Below are 21,882 nucleotides of genomic sequence, written 5' to 3' on the forward strand. Positions count from 1 at the left end.
AAGGATAGGTATAATTAAGTTATACGAAGGGAAGAAGCCATAACCTTACAAGATGGGAAAACACTGGCCTTAGAACTTACATTTTAGCTTCCATTTTGCCCATCACTAGCTAAATTTTCATGGCCAAGTCACTTACTCTCTCCAAACCTGTTTCCTCATCTATACATGAGGAAATATACAGTGACCCTGGTTTATTTTCATAGGGTTGTTTTCAGGGGTAAATAAAACGATCTTTGTCACAGTACTTTGAAGAATTATAATGTTAAAAAATGGTAGTAGTTCTTTCTAATGATGGTATATGACTAGGAATAATCATGATGTGTTTGAAGATGAATTAGAAAACTACACTGCCTGGAATATTGGGTGTATGTTGGAAACAAATAACATTGGTAAGCAGGTTGTGAGAAGATTTTGAGTAATTTGTATACTAGCTTCAGTATCTTGCCTCCGTAACTTTTTTTTTTTTTTTTGAAAATCACTCACAGCCCATTTTATAACTTATGAAGGCCAAAAACCTTTGTTTTTCTGCCTTGAGTTAATATCTCCTTCACCCATACTGTGACTTTCCAGTCATTCTAGTTGGACAGAGAGACATAACAAATTATGATATGGTATAATGAAGTGTTTTTGTACAGATGTGAAATATGTCATACAAAGAACCTGAAGAAAACATTTAGTTTTACTGTGGAGAACATTTTAGATATCTAACTTTAATTTAGTAGGGTTAATAGAATAATGTAATTATGCTACTTTTTTCTAAGATTCATCATTTATATAAAGTGTATGTAACATAAAGGCCTTATTTCCTAGAGGTCATCACATGGTATTAGTGACAGAGTATTACAGATATCTCCCCAAGTATACAAAAGAAGGCATCTATCTCCCCTAGAGAAGTTGTAAGATGGAGAGTGAATTAGGTTCAGTTTCAGTGCAAAATATAATGTACCAGAAAATGTGATTTGTAAGGAAAATGACTGCTGTCTATGGAAGCACAATTTAGAAATTTGTACTTCAAGAGAAAATCTATAAAAGATCTAAGCAAGAAGTTACATCTAAGTATTCTAAAAATTTTACAGTATCTAATCATTTTTAGCTGAAATGATGTGGATTATCTCTATCTAAACTTAGAACCTTAAACATTAGAAAGTATCTAATCTAGCCCCTTCCGCCTGCAGATGAGAAAACTGACCATTAGAGGAGTGAAATACTTTGGTTGGTGTGTTGGTCAGCTTGTGCTGCCATAAAAGAATACTGTAGGCTGGGTGGCTTAAACAACAGAAATTTATTTTCTCACGGCTTTGGAGATTGGAAGTTCAAGATCAAGATGCTAGCCTGATTGGTATATGGTGAGGGCTCTCTTTCTGAATTGCAGACAGCCACCTTTTTGCTAGGTGACAGTCAGGTTCATAAAGCTGGATATAGCGACCAACTGTTTTGGTTTGCCCAGGACTAAGAGCTTTCCTGGGATTCAGGACTTTCACTACTAAAATTGGGACAGTCCTAGGCAAACTGGGACAGTTGGTCACTTTAGTTATGAAACTAGAGGTAGCGTCTTGGCCTCCTGATTATGCTTTCTCTCTTTCTCTCTCTCACCCTTTTTTTAAAAACATGTAACTGGAACAGCTTGCCTTTCGCATTTTTATAATGTCCTTTGCTACTCTTCTTCATCTGGTTTTTACCCTTTAGCTCTTCTTCTCTGGTTACCACTACACACTGTGAGTATAATTATTATAGGACTGTTCACACTGTACTATAATTATTTTACCTCTCTTTCTCTCTAAAGACTCAGAACTCATGGAGGGTAGTTATTATTTTATTCTACATTTTATTCCCAGTGTCTATTGTATAGGAAGCCCTCAATAGATTACTACTGAATGAAAGGTAGGCAATTTGATTAAATAACAGGATTTGTTGTGAGTGTTCAACATAAGTATTAGCATTTTTTTAAGTGAGAGAATTTAGTGTCTCACAGATATAAAGAGTGTATTTTTACCAGCGAAACTATTAAGTATGTAAATGTAACACTATGCTATGGTTTATTTGTAAAAACATAAAAATGTATTGTTTGCTATCAATATAAACCAAAAATTCACCCTCAAATATGGGTTAATAAATAAATATGGGACTATTAATTTAAAACCAAAGATATTGTTGAAAATAACCACTGTAGAATATCCTGAAAGGCACCATAGCAAAGGTCAGTAAATCCTGGTCACTAGTCTACACACTTGGTTGCTATGCTTTTACAGTTTAGATGTATCCTTTGTGATTCAGAGAGGTTTATTATTATTAACCCCATTTTGCAAATTAGAAAACTAAAACCCAGTGAGGTTACGAAATTTTTTTCAAGATCAGAAAGCTAGTAAATGTCCAAGTTTGGGCCTAAATCTAGGTTTTCTGTGTCCAAAACCTTGCAACACACTGCCTCTCGCTAAATTGTAACAGAAGGTTTAGTCATACGTAGCTCATTTCAAGGAACCATTACAGAACCAACTCTGCCCCTTACAGCGTACTGAAAATGGGGAAAATCACAGGTGGATTTTCTTGACTCTCCAGTAGCTTGTAAAATGAGGAATCTCTCTTTTTTATCATTCAAATTGAAATAGAAGTCATTGGAGGAATATTAATAGAAAGTTTGTCTTCCTCTAATAGATTTTAATGTATCCAGGTAGTGGAACCTATATATTTGTAATAAAATAGCACCTAATAATCTGCATAATTATAGAGCAATCACTTGCTTTGTATGTACAAGCTCTCAGACCATATCAGTTTTGTGTAGGCAGGGTTGGCTGCTCTTCTCAGTACATATTTTCTACAAATGGACATCTGTTCTCCAGAGAGATGGCTTACCCAGGATCACTCAGTATTGGAGGCAAAGTTAGAATCCCACTTTTCCTGGGACTCAAATTATTTCAGTGGCTCAAGGTAGTTTTTAGAATTTGATGATCTCTTTTGCTTCACTCAAATATGCTTTTTCCTATAAGACAGTGTATGGCATTATTTGGATTTGGGGGAGATGTGATTGATAATTTGCTGAGAAGAAAATTGCTTTGAGGGAGATAATTTGTCCTGGAACAATTCTGTGTAAGGGAAGATTAGATTCTATGTCAAGAACAGGGTTGGATGGAATGTTAGGTCCTCTTACCAAGCTTTCCTTTTTTTCCCTGTGGGTCCTTTTAGCCTTCCTTCCTGTGGGCTCTTTGCAGCAGAGTTTTCAGCTGGTGATCTCTATGATTCACTGGTTATAATCAGTGATATAAGATCCAAAGCTACAGCAAAATACAGAGGCGCTCACTCATGTTACTTTGCATTTTAAAATGTCACCACATAAAATAGTGATACACCATATCATTCGTTCATAATTCATGACCAATAGACACAAACATCTCAAGTTAAGGGTTTGTCTGTGCCTCATTATATTACACTGAAGCAAGAACATTCACCATTGTTGACCTCTGAAATAACTAAGCACCATAGAATGACATAAGGACAGGATATCATTCTTAATGTTAAATGGTTTTCTTTGTTCAGCTTATTTGATGGTCGACCTTTATTTAAATCCTTTGTGTTGTATTGTATTGTGCTTAATGGGTTCTCATCATTGAGAACCATTCAGTGTTGAAAAGATGAATGTTCAACTCTTGTGTGACTATGTCAGTGGTGACATTTTAGATTCAGTTTTTATAACTGTGTCAAGGGTTTTGTTTCCCGTAGTTCTTCACAAAAATCAATATATGCAAATTTGTGATTTTCAAAGAGCAAGCATTAATATTACTTAAGTCAGTAAATGCAGAAATGTTTAAATTTAAAGAACTCTAAATTTATTTGTTTAAAGAAACAATTCTCCATACGTTCTTTTAATTTCCATATGTTATTCATTATATGTCCTCAAGCACATATTATTAATCAGTGCATGGGGACTTGTGCACATGGGCAAATGGTAATACTGAAAGATTGCTTCAGTCATCTCATTTCTCCAGTAATCAAGATGTGTGGATACCAGCTCAGAAATCCAATCCAGAGTCCTCACCTCCAATGTCCTTCATGCCATTTAAAAATCGGAGGATAACACAGGCTACTTCTGAGGTTCTCTTTTTAAAAATACATCCCTCTAAGAGTTGGGAACATATGAACCCGTCTCCCTAATTTTGTAATCCCGTGAATACGCTACCATATGCTTTGAAGATTGTCCTTCAGTTTGAAAATCAGCTTTTTTTCCACTTCTAAGATGTAAGGTACCTAGTCTCTTTATATCCCTATACTATAGGGGTCTGCACATACAGATTGACTCCTTAAGTAGAAAGAAAACTTGATGAAGGTAGTGTGTGTTTCTGTCTTTAGAGGTGCTTTCTTCTAAGATAGATATCTCAATTATTCCAAATGGTCACAACATTTTCCAGATTTATGTTAATGTGGAGATGCATTATATCTTTTTTATTCTCTGTAGCCTACGTTACAGAATTGAGATGGGAGAAAAGACTGCTGTATCAGCAGGGGTAAAACTATATGATCATGTTAGGCACAGGGATTAACCTATTTTGTAGATGTACTTCAAATTGGTATAGTTATGAAAGAGTTATGTCTATGAGAATACCTTTTTTGAAATCTTGAGCTCTGATGAAAAGAAACAGACTCACACCTTTATTTTCCTAGTTCCCTCTAAAAATACAGAGTTTCCATGAGCTTATTTAAAGATTTTTCTCTAAGTTGAAATATTCATTAATTTACCTTCATTGCTGCAAATTAGTCAGCCAATACTTTAAATGTAACACTTGTTTGTTTTCTCAGAATTTGATTGCATCTGTTTAGATATTATCACATTTACAACACTATAGGTTGAGTGAAAACTTCATTATATTCCCCCAATTTTCAGTTTATTAAATTCTCTGGAGAACAGTAGTTTATAAATGTAATTTGTCTGATGCAGACTTGATTAGTATTCCTTGTCAATACAGGCTGCTTTGGAAACATTTTTTTTCCCTCTCAATATTTTTTTCTATTTTACTTATATATGTGAAAATGTTCTGTCCTCTAAACACATACATACACACACACACACACACACACACACACACACACACACACCCCTCCAAGACTCTTAACTGTAATTCTTAATATTGTGATGCCTATGCTGCTAGCCCTGGTTTTAACTTCTCTGTGTTACAGTTAAATCTGCCTTCCATTAGTCTAGATAACTTGATATGAGGGGTAACATGAATATATATTGTACATACGTACACACTTGCCTTGTGGACTAGTTATGCCTAGTTACTGCACTCCCCTACGCAAACACATGATCTTTTTGATATGGAAGCGATTCCAATTTTTGAAAGTTTTATGTTAGGGGAAGGACTGAGAAAAAGGAATTAAAAGCCAGACCCAATCAAAAAGTCTGTGTGTGTGTGTGTGTGTAGAGAGAATGAGAGTGAGGGAGAGATTGAGAGACAAAATAAGAGAGAGAGAATGAAGGAGTGAGAAAGTTTCAGCAATGGTTTTCGGAATTGGATGATCAGAGAGAAATAAGATTGAGTTAAATACTTCTTACATGTAAATTGACAAACTTGTAAAGAGCTTTTAAAAATGCAAAGTATGAGTTGCCATATTATGCTCCTTATCTTCTGCCAATAATAATTATTTAAAAAGCCAACAATACATATTTGTATAGAGAACTATAGTGAGGGGTATAATTTGTTTCCAGTAGGGGACTCATGTATGGCTTTGTTTATGACTCATTAAATACAGACTCATTTCAAGGAAACAAAAACAACGAATATATCTGTATTTTCTTTCATTTTTAAAATTTTATCTTCTTACATTGATATGAAAAACACAGTCAACTTAATACTGTGCCATAAAGATACTCATTGAAGTCATTGTGACTAAACAATAATGGATATAGTTAACTGTTCTATTGGGTAGTATGGCTGGCAGAGATGAATAATTCTCTAGTTTATAAAAAAGCTTTTTTTTTTTGGTTCTTGATGAGTCTCCCATATATCAGGAGTGGCAATAAATAATTTCAACACTGGAGCAGACAAAAAAAATGATGATTTATGGGACTAGCTGTAGGTCTTGCTAGGTTCACCACAAAGACTGTTTCCATAGAGGATTTAAATGAACCCAGCTGGCTTAGTATTCTGTGAATTGCTGTAGTCATTTTCTGAGTTTAATCTTATGACTGATTTTGTAATTCTCACAGTGGGGGAAAGTTGACAACATGAACAGCATTTAGTGAATATAATTAGGAAGCTTGAAGACAAATGCCTTTTTACTCTATAAAAGCTTTGCTCAAAGGGGATTTCGACCCTGTATGAGACTGTTGTTCAAAAAAATGTGGCTACTGTGACTGAATGTGAGTGATTATCTTACAAACTGATTTTCCTGTCCCATGAAACCATACTAATGAAGGCATGGCAGAACTTTAAGAAGGAGGGCTGATGACCATGGAAGGGGGTTTATAAGCAGTTAATATTCAAATAAAACTCTGAACATCCAATTATCCGTATGATAATTTTAGGGAATCTAAGAAGTATTTATATACATATAAATACATTTTAGCTAGTATTTGGGCAGCAATTTGGCCACATTTATTGATTATTTTCTGCGGAGCCCTGTCCTAGATGCTTTGCAGGGATGAAGAGAAATAAAACATTTGTCTCTAGTCCTTGAGGGCCTGGTGGGCTAGTTGCCAAATACAGAACATTGTAATACTAAAACAAGAGACAGGGAGGAAAATAGGGAGAAATGGGGTGGAGGGCAGGGGGGAGATGGCTTTTATATAATAGCACACATGAAAAATAATCTATGTTGCAATAAATACTGGTTAACTAACTACAAAGTAACAAAGTACTCTGGTATTTATATGATAGCCCATACTATAAAGCTGCCCCCCTCTTCTTTAGAAAGGAAAAGCACAATACCAGCCTTATTTACAACATGTGCTTTACTTCTCTCCCACAAACCAAAGCTTAGATTTCGCTTTTCCTGACTTCTGTCATGGGGACGAGCATACAGACTTGCCATTCATTTTATTTCATCTTTTTTTTTTTTTTTTTAAATCTGCATTCTCAGAATACTCTCTTGCCTTTTATGGTACAGTAAGAGTATCTTTAAAACTGCTTTTCATAAGTTTCTACCTGCTTTCTATAATTAGGTCTTATTATTTTTAAAATTTTGGACAAAATTAATCAGTACCTGTTCAAAAACAGTAATATAATGGTACCACTGTATGACTGTTATGTGTCTGTACCCTTCCTTATTCGCTAATTGGACAAAAAAAAATCAAGTAATATTTCTTTCAACAAGAGAATGTCCTGAGATTTTTCAGGTAAATTAAATAAGAATGAAGAGTGTCACTGTTTAATGCTCTGTGTGAGGAATCACTCTTTGGAATCCAAGCGACTTAGTATGAGGAAATATAAGCTATTCAGAAGTTGACTATTTAGAAAAAGGAACTGAATCTTAAAATACAAGCAAATGACTAGATACTTATATTATTTTTTTAAAAATTTTTATTGAAATATAGTTGATTTACAATGTTGTATTAGTTTCAGGTGTACAGAAGAGTGATTCAGTTATACGTATATGTTTATATATTCTTTTTCAGATCCTTTTCCCATATATATTATTACAGAATATTGAGTATAGTTCCCTGTGCTATACAGCACCAGTCCCCAAACTTTTTGGCACCAGGGACCGGTTTCGTGGAAGACAGTTTTTCCACGGACCGGGGGTGTGGTGATGGGGATGGTTCAGGTGGTAATGCAAGCGACAGGGAGCCCTGGGAAGTGGCAGATGAAGCTTTGCTCGCTGGCCGGCCCGCTGCTCATCTCCTGCTGTGTGGCCCCGTTCCTAACAGGCCAAAGACCGGTACCAGTTTGTGGCCCAGGGGTTGGGGACCCCTGCTATACAGTAGGTCCTTGTCGGTTGTCTATTTTATATATAGTAGTGTGTATATGTTAATCCCAAACTCCTTATTAGATACTTATATTAAAACAGAATATTTTACTTTGGAAACCTGTGCTGAAGGAAGTTGAAAAGCATTGTAAGCTATTCAGAGATTTGGGGAGAGATGCTGATGTACGATTCCAAGGATTTTTCATCAGCCACAGCCTGGTTCATTCAAATCTTTTTATGTTTACAAGTTTCAGCTTTCATGAAATATACGAGAAATATAGAGAAAGGCCTAGGTACTTGTCAGTTTCTGAAAGCATCTCCGTAGGACTTTTGTTGGTTTGTTGTGTTAATTATTTCAGAAGTAAAATATGTTCACAATCGAGAGATTTGAACTCAACCTGTAATTTTTTAAAGTAACTTAAGTAAAATATAATTGACATACAATCAAATTGACTCATTTTTAAGTATACGGTCTGATGAAATTTGTTATTTGTATATACTGCAATCAAGGCACGAAACAGTTCTATCAACCTGTAGTTTCTTCATGCCCCTTTGCAGTCAATCCCCACTCCCAGCTCCAGGCAACCTCTTATTTGCTTTTGGTCACTATAGTTTTACCTTTTTCTAGAATTTCATATGAATGAGATCATCCAATAATGCAGTCTTTTGTGTTACTTTGTATTTGGTGTGGCTTTCACTCAGCATAATATTGTGGCACATATCAGTAGTTCATTTTTATTACTGAATAATATTCCACTGTATGCATATACCACATTTTTATTCATCAGTTGATGGACATTTGGGTTGTTTCTACTTTGTGTCTATTACAAATAATGCTGGTCTTAATATTCATGTACAAGACATAAATTTCTTTTATCTTGGGTAAATACCTAGGACTGGGAGTGCTGTATCTTATGGAAAGTAAGGTTTAATTTTAAAAGATACTGTTTTCCAAAATGCCTGTACCATTTTGTATTCACACCTACAATTAAACCACAATGAGATATCATTTCATACCTGTGAGATGGGCAAAATTTTAAAAATTCTGGTAATATCAAGTATGACTGAGAATATGTGTCAAGGGGAACTACTGGTGAGAATGTAACTTGGTACCTCTATTTTGGAAAACAGTTTGGTAAGAGTTAGAAATGCTGAAGATACAATAACCAGAAATGCAACTCCTAGTGTATTCTCTAGATAAGCACTTACATAAGGACTCTGGAGACATGTACAAGAATAATCACTCTGTAGACATGTAAAGAAATAATCACTATCAATAGAGTAAAAAGACAACCCACAGAATGGGAGAAAGTATTTGTAAATCACATATCTGATAAAGGATTAATATCCAAAATACATAAAGAACTCCTATGACTGAACAACAACAACAACAAAACACAAGCAACCTAATTCAAAAATGAGCAAAAGATTTTAATAGACATTTTTCTAAAGAAGATGGCCAATGAGCACATGAAAATATGCTCAACATCACTAATCATTAGGGAAATGTGAATCAAAACCACAATGAGATACCACTTCATATCCATTAGGATGGCTACTATCTAAAAAAACAGAAAACAAAAGTGTTAGAGAGGAAATGGAGAAATTGGAACGCTTGTGGATTGGCTTGTGTGAATGTTAAATGGTCCAGCCCCTGTGGAAAATAGTATGGTAGTTACTCAAAAACTTAAACATGGAATTACCGTATGATGCAGCATTCCACTTCTGGATGTACACATAAAAGAATTGAAAGCAGAGACTTGAACACATATTTGTATACCAGTATTCATGGCAGCATTATATTCACAATAGCCAAAGGTGTGAGCAACCTGTGTCCACTGACAGATGAATGGATAAGCAAAATGTGGTATATACATACAAAGGGATATTATTCAGCCTTTAAAAAGAAGGAAATTCTGGTATATCCTACAGCATGGATGAACCTTGAAGACATTACGCTAAGTGTAATAAGCCAGACACATTAGGACAAATATTGATAATTCCACTTAATTGAGGTACCTAGAATAGACAAATTAATAGAGACAGAAAGTAGAGTAGTGGTTGCTAGGGGGTGGGGAGGGGAAAGGGGGATGGGGAATTACTGTTTAATGGGTACAGAGTTTCAGTATGGGAAAAAGTTCTGGAGATGGACAGTGGTGATGGTTGCACAGCAGTGTTGAATGTACTTAACACCACTTTACTGTATACTTAAAAATGCTTAAAATGGTAAATTTTATTTTATGTGTATTTTACTATAATAAAAGAATGTTCACGGCAGCATTATCTATAAGAATATCAGTAATAATGACTCCCCCACCCCCCAAAAAAAGGAAACTAGATAATGGAAATGGTCAACATGGGACTGTAACTAAAATTAATTATTTTCATGTGGTGGAATAATATACAGTCATGAAAACAAGTGAATGGACATAGCTAATTATGTAACTCACCCCTAAATAGCTGCTCCTCGGATTCTAATTATGCCAGGTTCTAATTATACTTTAGCAATATTACATATCTTGGGCCTTAAAGGTTGTTCTTAAATAGCTAAAACCACTAGTGTTGCACCTCCAAATGTCATTTATTTACACTGTATATAGATAGCAAGATCAATTCTATATACCCATTTGGTGGTGGTGATAATCTTTAAAGCTATGTACAGAAAAAAAAACCCCAAAACTCTTCCACCCACTCTCAAACCTCATGCATATAAAACAGTTTTGTTAAGTAAAATCCTCATGACAATAAAAGTCACAAGTTTTAGTTAAATGCTTAAACCATTTCTGAGAGAAACCACTGAAGACCTTAGGGATAGTCATGCTTGTAAACTATTTCTATACCAATTTAGAATAACTTGATTTTGTTAAAACCATTCTCAGAAGAACTTGTATTTGGTAAGCCTCCTATAGGCAGGTTGATTAACTAAGAGCAGTTGAAAGTGCCAGACCAGCTTTTCTTTTTAAAGTATAGACATAATTCATTAATTCTTTCTGGCCTTTCCTCAAATAAGGACAAAATGGTTGTTGATTTGCCACTGGTGCTGGCTACTTCAGGCTAATGCATATGCAGGGTATTCTCCTTGAATGCATAAGTAGGGCTAGAAGGGGAAATGGTGAGAGGTGGAGCAGGAAGAACAGGAAAGCAAAATTTGTCTTCTCTGGGAAACTCACATCACCACTGTCCTGCTGGGCCTGGAGGTGGCAATTGAGATGAATCCTTATGCCATTTTAATGTTGTCATGGTTTCAAGTTTAAGCTCTCCTTTCACAGATTGCTGCCATAAATTAAGCTAACAAGTGTAAAACTCTTAAATTGCTTGATTTTTACACAGTTGAGATCATCTGTTCCCTTTTTATTGGAAATACCACTTAATACCCAAATCAAGAGCATAAAAAAGGGACAGTCAGGCCTACATAAAGAATTAAGACATCTTTCTACTATAGATTACATTTGGCTGAATTAGCGTCAGCCCTGGTCATGTAGTACCCAGAAAAGCATTTTGGGTGAGAGTTAGAAATAAAGCCAGGAAAGCATGTATGAAACCTGTCTGGTCTCTGCTACAAAGCTAATGTCTTTATGGTAATTGCAATCCTTAAAAATACATTATCTTTCTCAATGTTATTGCAGCGTGTGGTGGTGTTGAAGAAAGCAATAATTTGTAAACAACCCTTGGCAGAGAGCACAGAACTTAATTGTGTTTAAATAAAGGAGACAAACATTAGAATTCATGTGCTGTACCAAGACTGGCATGCAGTAGTAGTTGTTTTGGTATATGCACTGGAGCATTCCTGATTGCTTAAATATTAACTGTTCCATGAATATACAAATATAATAGGGAAAAAAGGAGCCACGATTAGGGAAAATTTTTGCCAAAGGAACTGAAGTTGAATGATCTGATCGTATTGATAATCTAGGTGGGTTTATTCCAATGATTCAACCAGATTCCTTCACTGCATTTCACTATCTCCTTTCCTTCTAAGGACAATTCGATGTAAATGTGGATCATGTGGCATTGCTATCTGTCAGAACCCTTTTCTTGACACAGAGGGATTAGGCAATTCTGGGTTTTCCTGAGTAAAGGACCTGTTGATAAGTTTGCTGAATTTCATGTGGCCATTTGTATAAACACCAGGGGAAAAAGGAGGGGATGTGTCTAGAAAGGCCTTCCTTCTGATACAGTCTAGAGACATGGACTTTTATCTCACATTGAAGTTTTTTCTATTTTTATTGAAGTATAGTTGCTGTACAATATTATGTAAGTTACAGGTGTACAATATAGTGAGTCACAATTTAAAAAAATTTTTAATGGCCATACTCCATTATAGTTATTATAAAATATTGGCTATATTCCCCGTGCTGTACAATATATCCTTGTAGCTTATTTGATGCATAACAATTTGTACCTCTTAATCCCCTACTCCTATCTTGCTCCTCCTCCCCCTTCCCTCTCCCCACTGATAACCACTAGTTTATTCTCTAAATCTGAGTCCACTTCTTTTTTGTTATATTCACTACTTTGTTGTATATTTTAGATTATATCACATTGAATTTTTAATACTCTTAGACCTGCTTAAACGTGTCCTGAAAATTTTCCTTAAGTAACGTCCACTCTGCCTTACCACGGCATTTCTTACAATCTTTACATGAAAATCAGTTTCATCTCTGATAAATATTCATTCTACAGCAATTCATGCAAGAAAACCTGGTGTTTATCCTGCACATTCTTGCTTCTTCTGGAAGAGAATATTTTCTGGCAGCTGGCTGAATATTTGCTTGTTTAGTCATTCTGAGAATTCTCTGGGCCACTCTGCAAGTTGGGTGTAAGATTTCTTTAGCTGGGGGCATACGCTACACAGCTTTGTTCCTGCATAATGTGCGGTAACGCAGGAACACATTCTCACTCTTGGCCTTCCACCGCAAATGCTGTTGCCGACATTGGAAATGCAGCATCAGAATGTGCCTGTGTCATGGACAGGGATGATGCGTCCCCCCCTTTGCCCTCTTTCTCTTTACATTCACCCGCTGTTGTCTGATCTCTGTAGGTTCATACGAAGAAACTCTGTTTCACATATGGGTCACGGTGTTTGCCTACTTAGAGCCAGTACACGTTAGCCCGGAAATTAGGACTGGTGAAATACATTTACAAGGCAAGACTTTTTAGGGAAAGCATTGAAACCTGATGTCTGCAACTGACATTTGTTATTCGGATTCAAAAATTCTTGAGTAAATATTTAAACACTAATTCAGATTTGCCAGTAAGAAGTGAGTTTGCAGCTTGAGTTAGAGTTGGAAGGCGTAAACGATCTCCTGGGTTATCTAGTCCATCACTCTGATAATACAGAGTAGACAAGACACACTGCAACATCATGTGAGTGTATTTTCAATACAGTTTTAGGTGAAGGAAGAGAGACAGTTTAAAAGACTTATGAACAATGTATTTAGAATCTTCACAGCATGGGACATACTGTTTGGGTCATCTACTCTTAGATAAGTAGATGGTAAATTATGATACAAATCAGTCGCATTTTTAATGTAAATTAAGAACATTCAGAGTGATTCTGTTCTTCAGATGCCACAGATTGCTAGTCTGCTCCTCTCTAGTTTTGAATTGACACTAAGCTTTGAAATCATATCGGCACTTCAACTTTTTATATGTGAAAGTAATTATGAGAGGCCCAAGCAAGCTGTGGACAATTGCCAAGCATCTTCTTGCCTGGAAATCTCCTTCAAAGAAGTCTAGTGGTTCTCAAACTTCAGCATGCCTCAGAATCACCTGGAGGTGCTATCAGAATTTTTTGGCCAGTGTATTAAATCACATATTGATGGACTCTGCCCTCAGAGTTTCTTATTCGGTCAATTTGGTGTGTGGCCCCCAAATTTGCATTTCTGTCAAGTTCACAGGTGATGCTGATACTGCTGGTTCAGGGACCACGGTTTGAGAACCAGTGAAATAGTCAATGTCCGTCCATTTTCCTTTCTCATGATTTTTAATTCTTATTTCTTCCATTGCCCGATCCCCACAGGCCTAACTATGCTGAACGTATTCGGTACAAATAATCATAATAACCTTCCTTACTAGCCTCCCCATTTTCCAGCTGCCAGCTCTGCTGCCCCCTTTATTATCTAGTTATTTGTTATCCATAATCAATATTTTGAATAAATTACCTTACATGTTACCTCCTCTTTCTGGCTGTCCATTGTTTTTAAGTCTGCACCCCTGGCACTGTATTGAAACTGTGCTTGAAGGTCACCGAAGATTTCATCAAGTCAGTCCTCATTATCTTTGGCCTCTCTGTAGCATTTATTCATTCAACAAACATTTCCTGAACAAAATTGATGTATTCCTCTTTCTTAAGGAGTTCACAATTTGGTAGGTGAGACTCCTTGCGTAAACAAAATTATATATTGTGGAATAAACCCTGTAACTAGAGTATATATAAGGCACTATGGGAAAACAAAAACAGAATTTATTAATTCTGTTCAGGAAAGTTAAGAGAGGATCATTAGCACCGCTCTCCCTGAATGACCTGGCCCCCCAACTCCCATCACCTTCATCATCCATGACACTTAATTCAGTCCACTATGCATTAGACACCCAGTGTACATAAGTTACCATGTTGTGTTCTGGCACCAGCTCTTATTATCTGTTTACCTAGGTCAAGTTACTTAAGCACTCTAAACCTGGTCCCTTACCTATAAAATGGGCTTGTTAATAACTAAGTAACTGAATTCTTTTGAGGATTTTTTTAAAAAGGTGACCCATATAAAACACTTATCAAAGTGTCTGACCCATAAGCACATGACAGATGGGTTAAAAATATTCGTTCTCCTCCGCCTTAAAGGAGGTACAGGCTACTACCACCTGATGAAGGAAGAAGGCATTTAAGGTCAGGAAGAGCATAAGAAAATGGGTGGAAACCTTCATCCATCCGTGCATTCAGTAAATATGTATTAAGTGCCTGTTATGTGCCAGCCATTGTTCTAGTTGCTGAGTGTATGAAAGTGAACAAAGCAGACAAAAGAAAAAAATACCCTGTACTTGTGTAGCTGACATTGTAGCAGAGAGAGACAGACAATAAATAAATAAATAAATAGGGTACATAGTATATTTGTGATAATTGCTATGGAGAAAAATAAAAGAGGGAAAGAGGTAAGAGGTGTTTTGAGAGTGGACTGCAATTTTAGATAGAGTAGCTAGGAAAGACCATAATGAGAAAGTGACTTTTGAGTATAGATCTTGAAAGATGGGAAGGAACTAGGCATGCAGGTGAGTAAAAGCGAAACCTTCCAGGCAGAGAAAAAGCACACGCACAGACTCTGAGTAAGACACATGCCTGGTGAATTCAAGGAGCAGCAGAATGAAGGCCAGCATTGTTGAAGGGGGCTGCTGAGGGATAATAGCTAGAGATAAGATCTCAGTGGTAATGGGGGACCAGACCACAGAGGGACTTTTAGGTTATGGTAATGACTTACTCTGTGTGAAGATGGGAAGCTAAAGTAGCCTCTCATCACTTCTAATCTGGATGATGATCATGGTCATGATAATACATGATCTTATTCAATTCTACAAGTATTATCTAATGCCCATTTTATGGATGAGAAAGCTGAGACATAGAGTGTTTAGGTCACTTGCCCAAGGTCACACAACTAGTGAATGGTAGAGTCAAGGTTCAAACCCAGTTCTGTCTGAATCCAAAGTCTGTGCTCCATAACTGTTCTGTTTAGAAATGTGAACTTTATTATATGAGTTGTAGAGAACCATTGGATTTTTTGAAGGAAGAGAGTGACGTGATCATACGGATGTTTAAGAAGCATTATTAGGTGAAATCATATAGGATAAAATGAAGCAGAGAGGGTGGAATGGCCATGACCACCTTCTCATAGATTAGCTCCACATAGCTACCTACCACTTATGTTTAAAAAATGAACTGCCACCTCCTTCCCAAAGCCAGCTTACTCTAGAGTTATCGCTTTCCTTATCATTGACGCAATACAACCATTCTTTTAATCACCAGAACTAAAAACTTTTGGAGTCTTTGATTTTTCCCTTTCCCTCATCCCAGGTATTTCTTTTCAGTGACTTAATCCTGTTTGTCTTCACAGTGTGTCTTGAATTTGTCCTTTCTCTGCCTTTGTTTACATGTACCATAGTTATCATTTTAACTCTATCAGTCCTTGACATTTACCACCAAATTACTCTCCTACGTCATCTCCTTTCTGTATAATTTTGTGTTGTCTCCTAAATTCTGGGTTCCCTGAGGCTTTGAAAGTACCATGCATTGTTTATCTCTGATCCCTAGTGTCCAGCCCACAGTGGATCATCGAATGTACTTCTACATTCATAATTGCTTTGCTCCTGTCTCCCCTTATAAACGTATAGTGCTTCATTTCCCAAGGGGCACGTTGTAACTTTATTCTGGCATTCACTCTCACATAACTCTCAACAGATATGGTGTCCTGGAAGAGTCTGGGCTTTGGGGTCAGTCTCTCTGTATATATATATATGTATGTACACACACACACACTTAACAAGAGTAGAGTTGAATTTAGAAGTATTGCTCTATAGCCCACGCAAGTGGAGAGAAATCTTCATTCAGAAAACATTGATTGCCTCCCTAGTATGTCCTAGCATGCTCCTAGGTACCATGGATAATAAAAATTAGTAAAACAGGGTCTCTTCCCTTGAAAGAGCTCATACTGACTGGAAGAAGCTACTGTGTTGAAGTGTTTATAGTGAAGGAATATGGCAAAGGAAGGCATCAATTACTCCTTAGAGGAGTCTTCAGAAAGGAGGGGGTAGTTGAGAAGTCTTGAAATTTGAGTAGGTATTCACTTGGCAGATAGAAAAAAAAAAAAAAAAAGAGGAGGGTCTAGAGAGAGAACAAGATGTGCAAAAGCACAGTGGTATGACATTGCATGGTATGTGCAAGCAGTTGTAATCAGACTGAAGTGAAGGGTAGGCACCAGGAAGCAGCAGGGGACACATTAGAAAGGTAGGCAAGGGCCAGCTCTAAAAGGGCCTTAAATGTAAAACCAAGAAGTTTGTGTGCTTTTCTAGTAGCTGAAGGGAGACTTTGCAATGGAAACTTTGAATGGGTTCTAATCATCCTAACAAAATTAAACATTTGAAAACTAACATCTGTGTGGTGAGGTTAAATGAACTGAAATTGTTTGGTTTAAGAGAACAGGACACCTGAGAAGGGAGCTTTCACTCTCTGAGGTGGTTATACGGAGGATAGCAACCAGTTATTTTCAGTTTCCACTGACGACAGAGCAAGAAGAAATAGGCTTAAGATCTCAGTAGAAGGGAAAATTACCTACAGAAGGGGTCCTTCGCAGAAAGATTGTGTGTGACTGACGTAGATGATTAAAATGTTGTTTGCTCAGCCTCTCTGGCTGCGTGCTGGCTTCTGTGTGTTCAAACCGCCTGATTTCAAAAACAGGGCAGAGACTGCAGGTTTTCAGGCTTGAATGAGAGTATTCAAAATAAAAAAATCTTTTACAAGGCAATTAGTTATTCAGATATTTTGCTATCTGCCTAACTGAAGTTTTGGAAATGTATTTGAACACATCACATATAAATATTATCTTTCATAATATAGCACTCCTGTTTATTAGAAAAAAAGAAATGATCAGAATTTGCTAGAGAAATAGGTGTTAATTTGTTAAAGGTATTTTGTATTCATGTACCATTTCAGAAAGTTATTAAAGATTAGGTAGATACAGTTAGTATAAATTCAGTTATTAATCTTTATGTGTAACATTTATTGGTCAGAGGATTATAATTAAAATCGCTATGTGGTTTATTAACTGATGGCACTTTATCAGTGAATATAGTGAATTACTCTTTTTTTTGTTATCATTCGTTGATAACTCACCTTATTAAGATATTATAAAATGTTAGTTTTTTCAAATAATTCCAATTTCTGGAACTACTGTTTCTGTTTTTATTGTTTGAAAATATGTACAAGACAGAGGATTATAGGGTGACCATTTTGTTCATCCTCTTGCATGTTATAAAGAGAAGTCCTATATCTATCTCATACCCCTGCCTAACTGTTGCTGGTGAGAGGGAAAGCACAGTCTAGGATGCAAAATGGCACTTGGCTGCTGGCTGGAGTGAACCTTGAAATGCTTACGGAATAGCTACCAGTGAGACTCTGGCAATCTGGACAAGTATTATTGGAATATTTGATGTTAATGTAAAAATAACATAATTTTGAGTTAACCAGATATCAAAGGGAAAACAATTTTATTTCTTAATAAACTAACCCAAACACTTTGGAAGTGATTTTGAACATACTCAGATTAGATTACCTTTGTACTAACCCAAGAGATGTCTATATCCAGCTAGTACACTTGGAAGGGCAAATTATTGCATAAATGCCATTAGCCATTAGAAGTGATGAAGGTGAATGTTCTTAATTGCCTTCTGTACTTGACATCGAACCACACAATAGGTCCTGAGAGAGATGATGGCTAACGTGTGAACTGTGTAGATGTGGTAAGAGAGACTGAAGACATGATAATACAAAGTAAATATACTTTAATAAGTAGAAATGCTTTGCCTTTATATTTTAATATTATATATTCATTTGTTTTTGACCACGCCGCACGGCTTGCAGAACCTTAGTTCCCCGACCAGGGATCAAACCCGGGCCCACAACAGTGAAAGTGCCAAGTCCTAACCACTGGACTGCCAGGGAATTCCTTTATATATATATTAAATATATATATAATATATATATTCATTTTTAAATGATTGGTCTAAGTGTCATGCACATAAAGAAAAATTTAGAAGACCACATATTCCCTGCCAGTTTGAAACCTTAAGATGGACTCCTGATGTGAGGTTATGTAAAAAATAAATATTGCAATACAAATTTAGCAGTTTGTCTACCATACCAAGATATTTCTCAGCTTGACAGGATAGGCACTTGGCCATCTTTGTCCCCGCTTTGAAGGGAATGTTACAATTCTAAAAAAATACATGCATACTCTGTCTACCACTCTTTCTGATTTTGACAAAGATATTTAATAGTTAATGGTATAAATGTTATGCAGTGTTTATCTTTTAAAAATGTAACCATTGACTCTACTAAACTTTTTAACAGGAATTAAAGTTATGGCCCTCCTTCTGGATAAATATTTATCAAATACAGTTTCTGAAAATTAAGCACTTATAAGCATGCATGTCAAAAAGGAAATTTTTAGATCACCCAGAAGATTGCCATATGAGCACAGTGCTATTTTTGTGTTTTCCTTTCTTGTATTCACCATGTGCATTTAAAAAAAAATTATGATATACTTGTACAATTTAGTGTCCTAAAAAATTGGGTGGGTTTTTGTTGTTGGGGTGTGTGTGTGTATGTGTGAATAATTTGTTTCCATAGAATTCACAAAATATAGATCAATTTCCTTTCCTTTAGGAAGATATGCCTTCAGTTTCCCTAAGCTCCTAATATTTTTAGGATTTTAGGATTTAGGAATTCAATTAATTTGTAAGAAAAAAAGAAAATGTTTATTTCCTTATTACTTGGAATATTCAGCATACTCTGAAGGGGATGCACTTTGTGAACATATAACACTGCAATCTCGGGTAAAGACCTCTCTTTAGGAAAGTGAACCTCCCATTGATTCTTCTACAGCTGCAAGCCTTACTTAAGACAAGTTGCCCTTGAGGTTTTTGTTGCTTTTTGTTCTTATAGCTCGTTCTTGAATTGTGTCATTTCAACCTTGTAGTACTTCAAAGTGTTTGGTGGATCAGCACACTAATGCAAAATTTTAAATATTTTACCTACATGGGATAAATAGTAATCCCAGAAATTCTAAAAGAAATCATTGTGGCCACTTCAGTTATCAGCATCATGCTTCCTGTGGCTGTTTGTTTTGAGCCTGAAGACCAACATTTCTTTTAAGTTGTTCATATCATTGGAACGTAACAGTTGTTAGAAAGCTGTAGCACAAAAAGTATGGGACTGATTGATTAAATACGATTTTTCTTCCTTAGACACTAAAACAATAAGGATTAAATTACTCTGTAATTACCTAAATATCCTCCACAGCCTTTTCATAAACCTATTTGCAAAGAATATTCATTTATTCTAAACAGTAATCCTTAAAGCTGAAAACCCCAAATCAGTATGAACATCAGTGGACAAACCCATCATCTAAGGATTATAGACTTATAGCATCCAATAGAATGAGAAAAGTTGATACTTTATACCATATTTATCCTTTGTTTTTAAGTAAATCCTTGATTTCATTTGCAGCTTAGTCTAGTATGAGAGTTATATTAAAGAAAACACTTGGATTCTCATCATAGAGTTTTTTTGGTCCTATACTTTCAAGACTTTTATCATTCTAACCACAGCATCCCTTTTCTAGTGTCTCTGAAAAGAAGATACAATGTGTAGGCAGACAAATAAAATTTGGCATATTATCACGATTGTGTGGTCAGATTCTGTTTATAAATCAGCATAAAAAGCCTTCAGTTATTCTTTTTTGATGGCCCATGCAAGTAAACGAGGGTAAAATGTGCTTGCTCTTTTACATTAATTTGCATCAACAATGGCCAGAAATAAATATAACCTCACAGACGAATCCAGCTTTCAAGAATATATTTCTGTGATAAAGCAAAGAACAGAATGCTGATAACATAAACACACATTCACTTGGACTATTATTATCAATACTTAAGTGAATGTTCTTTTCTCATGAAAAGGATAGTTCATTTTGCCATAATAATCTAGACATTTTAAGAAATACAGATTAATGTTTAATTTTTTCCTTTTTTCGGTCATCTTTCTGTCTTTTAAAATGCGGAGTTCATTTTAAAATCCAGAGCACTGTCACTAGACCCCAGTAGGAACTACCCCAGACATTTAAAAAAAATTTTAATTAGTTACAATGAATTGAGTTCATTTATTCATTTATTTCTCTTGTTTAAGAAAAAGTCTCTCGGGCTTCCCTGGTGGCGCAGTGGTTAGGAATCCGCCTGCCAATGCAGGGGACACGGGTTCGATCCCTGGTCCGGGAGGATCCCACATGCCCGTGGAGCAACTGGTCCCATGCGCCACAACTACTGAGCCTGCGCTCTGGAGCCCGTGGGCCACGGCTGCTGAGGCCCGTGCGCCCAGAGCCCGTGCTCCCCAATGGGAGAGGCCACCGCAATGAGGGGCCCGCGCACTGAAGGGAAGAGTGGCCCCCGCTCGCCAGAACTAGAGAAAGCCCGCGTGCAGCAACGAACAGACCCAACTCAGCCAAAACTAAATAAATAAGTAATAATAATTTTAAAAAAAGAAAAAGTCTCTCTCTATATATTATTAAAAAATACTAAAAATATTGTCGTTATTCCATTCCAGATCCGAGATACTAAATCAGCAGATCAAAAGACAACCCTCTTGCATTTTATTGCTGAAATTTGTGAGGAAAAATACCGGGATATCCTGAAATTTCCTGAGGAACTGGAACATGTAGAAAGTGCAAGCAAAGGTAATTGGTTTGTAACTGCTTTGAGACTACAGCTTGTCTAAGTAAATATTTTAAACGGTAGGATTAAATAATCTATAAGCATTAATCGTAATTTTTATTTGGTTACTGATATAAGAAAAGCAGGAAGATAGTTTCCATTAGCTTATATTTGACAGCATAGTGTGTTTTAATGACCTGCTTTTGACCGACTTTATTTTTTAGCGCTTCTAGGTTATTGAAGCTTTCATATCTCTGATCAAATAGTATATTTGTTCATTTCATAAATACTTAAGTGTATATTATTTGCAAAGGAACCATACTCTGGGGCCTTTGGTGATATCAAAATGATCGTGAGATAGTTCTTGCTTGAATGTGTTTAAAATCTAGAAGGGAAGAAAAGACATATACACAAATACTTTATAAAACAAAGATGAATTTGAGAAGTGCTACAGGAAAAGATAATGGACTGTGGTTTAGATGAGAGAGAAAGAACCTTTGAATGGATAGATAAGAG

General features: G+C 36.1%; 1 protein-coding gene across 2 annotated transcripts in view; it reads left to right on the forward strand.

The window, feature by feature from the left end:
* The window catches only part of DIAPH2 (diaphanous related formin 2), an 859,779-nt gene that overhangs the window by 444,014 nt on the left and 393,883 nt on the right, over positions 1-21,882 (forward strand). For both annotated transcript variants that reach the window (XM_068532463.1, XM_068532464.1), the window contains one exon: positions 21,260-21,389. In XM_068532463.1, coding sequence (XP_068388564.1) covers positions 21,260-21,389 — 130 coding nt within the window. The remainder of the gene's footprint in view (positions 1-21,259; positions 21,390-21,882) is intronic.

Source organism: Eschrichtius robustus, chromosome X, assembly GCF_028021215.1.
Source record: "Eschrichtius robustus isolate mEscRob2 chromosome X, mEscRob2.pri, whole genome shotgun sequence".
Classification (NCBI taxonomy): Eukaryota; Metazoa; Chordata; class Mammalia; order Artiodactyla; family Eschrichtiidae; genus Eschrichtius; species Eschrichtius robustus.